This window comes from Atta colombica, unplaced genomic scaffold, assembly GCF_001594045.1.
Source record: "Atta colombica isolate Treedump-2 unplaced genomic scaffold, Acol1.0 scaffold125, whole genome shotgun sequence".
Taxonomy (NCBI): domain Eukaryota; kingdom Metazoa; phylum Arthropoda; class Insecta; order Hymenoptera; family Formicidae; genus Atta; species Atta colombica.
The window spans coordinates 579,692-583,937 of NW_017259212.1; the positions used below are offsets into that span (position 1 = coordinate 579,692).

The 4,246-nt window shown below is 28.9% G+C and overlaps 1 protein-coding gene across 1 annotated transcript in view; it reads right to left on the reverse strand.

The window, feature by feature from the left end:
* Window positions 1–729: 729 nt before the first annotated feature.
* The window catches only part of LOC108694855 (leucine-rich repeat-containing protein 27-like), a 4,431-nt gene continuing 914 nt past the window's right edge, over window positions 730–4,246 (reverse strand). The window contains exons 2-12 of the mRNA XM_018204538.1: window positions 3,963–4,191; window positions 3,658–3,896; window positions 3,335–3,524; window positions 3,078–3,233; window positions 2,472–2,643; window positions 1,567–1,671; window positions 1,417–1,499; window positions 1,217–1,281; window positions 1,094–1,137; window positions 890–1,010; window positions 730–819 (exon numbers count right to left, since the gene is read on the reverse strand). Of these exons, the coding sequence (XP_018060027.1) occupies window positions 730–819; window positions 890–1,010; window positions 1,094–1,137; window positions 1,217–1,281; window positions 1,417–1,499; window positions 1,567–1,671; window positions 2,472–2,643; window positions 3,078–3,233; window positions 3,335–3,524; window positions 3,658–3,896; window positions 3,963–4,191 (1,494 nt within the window). The remainder of the gene's footprint in view (window positions 820–889; window positions 1,011–1,093; window positions 1,138–1,216; window positions 1,282–1,416; window positions 1,500–1,566; window positions 1,672–2,471; window positions 2,644–3,077; window positions 3,234–3,334; window positions 3,525–3,657; window positions 3,897–3,962; window positions 4,192–4,246) is intronic.

Genomic DNA, 4,246 nt, shown 5'->3' on the forward strand with positions numbered 1-4,246 from the left:
TTGTAATAAAAAACAATTGTAAGTTTATAAAAAAATTAATCATACACAAGATTTTATATAGATTATTTGCCTTATATCTTTTATTGACTACAGTATAATAACTTATTATAACTTATTGCTATACTATGTATAAAATAGTTTCCCAAGAATTTTGTGCAGTACCTCTAAACTTTATTATAAAGCTTAATTGAATGCCAATATAAAAATAAATACAAAAATAAAAAAGAACATTCATGGTTATCACACGAATGTTCTACTACCATGTACTAGATTTTATTTGTATTTGGGTGGTAATTACTTTTAGACTTTTTATACCGCATATATTTGATGACAGAATAAAAAAGATTCAATGCACTAGCAAGGAAATTGGAAAGAACATTCTTTTGCAAAATTATTTTAAGAATTTTTGCGAATATTTTTGAAAAATATATGTATTATATATATTTTAATAATCTTGTCATATTTCGTTATTAATTATGCAAATTATGAATGAAACCACACACACACACACACACACAAACACAACACACACACACAAACACACACACACACACACATTTTTTTCTCAATTATCTTGACATGTGCTATTGCGATTGGGCATGAAATTAATATTGTAACGTATGATAATGTTTAACGTAAAAATTTAAATAAATGTCTCAAGAGACTGATATTTTGAGTTTTATCTAATTTCGAAATTTTTACAAAAAATTATCTAATTAAAAGAAAATGTTAAGATAAATTGTTTGGAAAATTCATTGGAGCTGACGTAATTTCGTTGTATCTTCTTAAATTATGTACTTCTTTTTGAAAATGTGAGAGCTATGAAATAAATCCACAGCAATTTTAATTGTGTTAATAAACTTTCAAAACGAAATGATTGAAAATATACCTTTTCAATTTCAGTTTGCAGAGATTTTTGTTTAGATTTAGGCGTTAATATTTCTGAAGATTTTGTAATTTCAAACTTTTGCAAGAATCCCGACAATTCTTGAATCTTCTGATTTATATTTCTGAAATACGATTGATAATCCTTTAATTATATTGACTTATTCTTTATATCTCGACAAAGTGTATATTATTCATTTAAACTTACACTAATTTTAACTTTTCCTGTTTCTGATTACCTGTATAGTCTCCCTAAATTAAACAGTAATAAAAATAACTTTCTTTCAGACTTAATATTCTTAGACAAAATATGCATATTAAATTATCATACCGCTTTTTGTGAACGTTTCTGTATTGTAGGATAATCTTCAATGTCGATTGCGAATGGAATATCATCTAATAAATAAATATTTTATATGATATGATATAAAGTATTTCATTATAGTATAATCGAATATTTTACGCTCGATGAATTAAAAGTATGAAAGTTTGATTACAAGTCTTGCTTTTTTTTTATCTATTGGATTATACCTTCATTTCTTCTCGATATCTTTTCCATGCTTTTATTGAAGCTTCGTTTATCATGTCTCCATTCTTTTACAGTATCTAAATTCCTGTGTATTATACAATACAATTCATGCAATTTATGATTAATAAGAATAGTTCAAGTTGATGCCTTACTTAATTTTTTGAATTGTTGCCGATTGTGTGCTCAGCAAATCTTTCGCTTTAGAAATCCATTGCTGCCGTTGTTCCATAACAATATTAATACCTGTACCTTCGCATCTAAATACAAAATATTGAAACATTTCTTACATAAATTTATAAATTAGAAAAAGATAATTATTTTTCGTACTTTAAATTTTCGCATTTTGTATTTCAAATTATAGATATATTAATTCATATATCGATTTTTTTGTTATTATCAATGAAAATATATAATAAGATTTAACAGATGTATAATTAAAATCTAATTAGCTTTTTTGATATCGAGATAATTCTCCAAGCACGATAATATGCTGGATGAATCTTTCAACTGCATTGGTCGCAAGTGCATTCGCCGCATGTCTTTTGTGACAATATCGAAAACCAACTCTGGGTGTTCAATATTTCTACATTTCATTTTTTCCTTATTGAACACTGTAGAACGACATGATTTCGCGAGTGCAATGTGTTTCGTTTCGTTACTGATAGTTTTAATTCTACATTCTTTTTCGCGATAATGCTTATACGTTATCAGTTCTGTAATATTTTGTCTAATGTAACACGATCTGGGCGACGGTCCGATTAAATGCAAGATTTTTGCATCCACTTCGGCGATTTCTTCCCTAATACAAGTTCTCTTGATGTCGTGGCATGAAGTTATCATTTTTAAAAATTCGTACTGCTTACATTTTTCATTCTGATTGTAATTTATCTCATCGTTATTTTCTTTTTGCTTCTTATTACTCTCGTTCTTGCATTGGATAGCAGCAAAGTTTCTTGCGCACGATGCGCAAAGAGAACCCGCCGCATTATTATTACGTGTATTGCTGATACTGTTTACCAAATTCGTCAAAAAAACGTCATTATGCATATTGCTGTACCTGTTATTAGGCTTGTAAGTTTTACTTTTCTTTCTAACCGCAGAGCCTTTGAATGAATCACTGATGTCGTTCGTACTTTTCGATATTCGCCGCGGAATTTTTGACAATTTCCATCGCTTTTCACGCGGAGATCGATAACATAAGATCGTTGATGCTTTCGGCTCAATTTCCTCTAAAATAAATTGAATGTAATTTTAATTAGTAATTATTATAATTTATTTCTCATTTTAATAATTAATAAAAAATAGATCGCTAATAAACAGAAAGGAAGATTTTACTGAAGTAAAAAAAATTTAAAATTTAGATAGGTGCAGATCTAAAAATAATTAAATTAAATAATTAATAATCAAAATAATTGAGTTGGAGATTAAAAAATAATGTACAATGCTGCAAAAAATTTCGACATTCTAGCAATCAGTTTGAGACTTGGATTTTTTACATAATTATTTTAATAGGATTTTTTACATATTATTTCAATTATTAACAAATTATTTTTAGATTGATATTTATAATTAAATTTCTAGACACTTCAGCGAAACTATTCTTTTGTATATACATGATTTAATATAACGAAATTACAATAGCATGTAAATTTGAAATTCTTACGTTTCATGGCTGTCACGGGCTCATTCGGATGCAATTTATTCCATTCAGATCGAAGATAGCTGAGAACACTTGAACATCCGAGAACTATAATATCCTTTGGAGGAGTAGTGATAGGATTATGTGCTACATTAAGAATTTTAAGTTTCGGCACAAGGCCTACAATGAAAATTCATAGCTAGTATATAGAAAAAGAAAGACAATGAATGACAATTGACAAAATAATTATCATACATCTGATCAATTGCAAAGTTACTTACCAAGTTCTAGTGGCAATTTTTCGATTTTATTTCCTTGCAACAAGATGGTCTCTAACGAAGGATGTGATTTAATGGTCGTAGGTAAACTTGTTAATAGATTATTTCGAACGTCCAACCATTGTAAATTTTGCAGGGAAATGAAAAGTCTTTCGGGAAGCTCGAAAAGATTATTATTCTCTAGATATAGCATCTAAAATTCAATGAACTATTCAACACATAAAATGAAACAATGTGATATAAAAGTAATGTTGCACTGAAAAAAAGAAGAAATCTAAATCTAAATCTTGCAAACGTTTCTGACTTCAAAAATATTACATTCGTACTTGTATCGCAGGATATTTCTCAAGCATTTCAATAGGAAATGACGTAAGGCCAGTGCTCGTTAAATCTACAAAAGTCTCATTGTATATCGGAGTTCTATTTGGTGGCGGTGTCAAAGGTGGAACGAACATAATCGCAGTTTTCTTTTTCTCCGCTACTGAAGAGACGTCTGAAGCACTATCCAGCAGTACATCTTCACTAAGCGAGAGATACAAATCGTTCTCTTCATTATCTTCTAGACCTTCGTACAGTAAAAACATACATTAAAACATGAATTTATTTTGATCTATAATCGTTTTGTATTTACCTAAAGTAGTAGAGGCAGTTTTATTGCATGCGGTAAGATCGTGTGTCTCTTTACCAGAGGAAGTGTACGTATTTTCGTATAAATTGCCCATTGCATTTGTCTCGAAAATAATATCGAACTCAGATGATGTTGTTTCGTTGTCTTCTATTGCTTCCCATTTCAATGCTCGTGAAGATCTCGCTGAGGTATCAATTTCGGAATTCTTCTCCTTGTTTTCAATATCATTTTCCTGTATGCATAATGATAAGATACTGCGTATATATATATATATATATATATATATA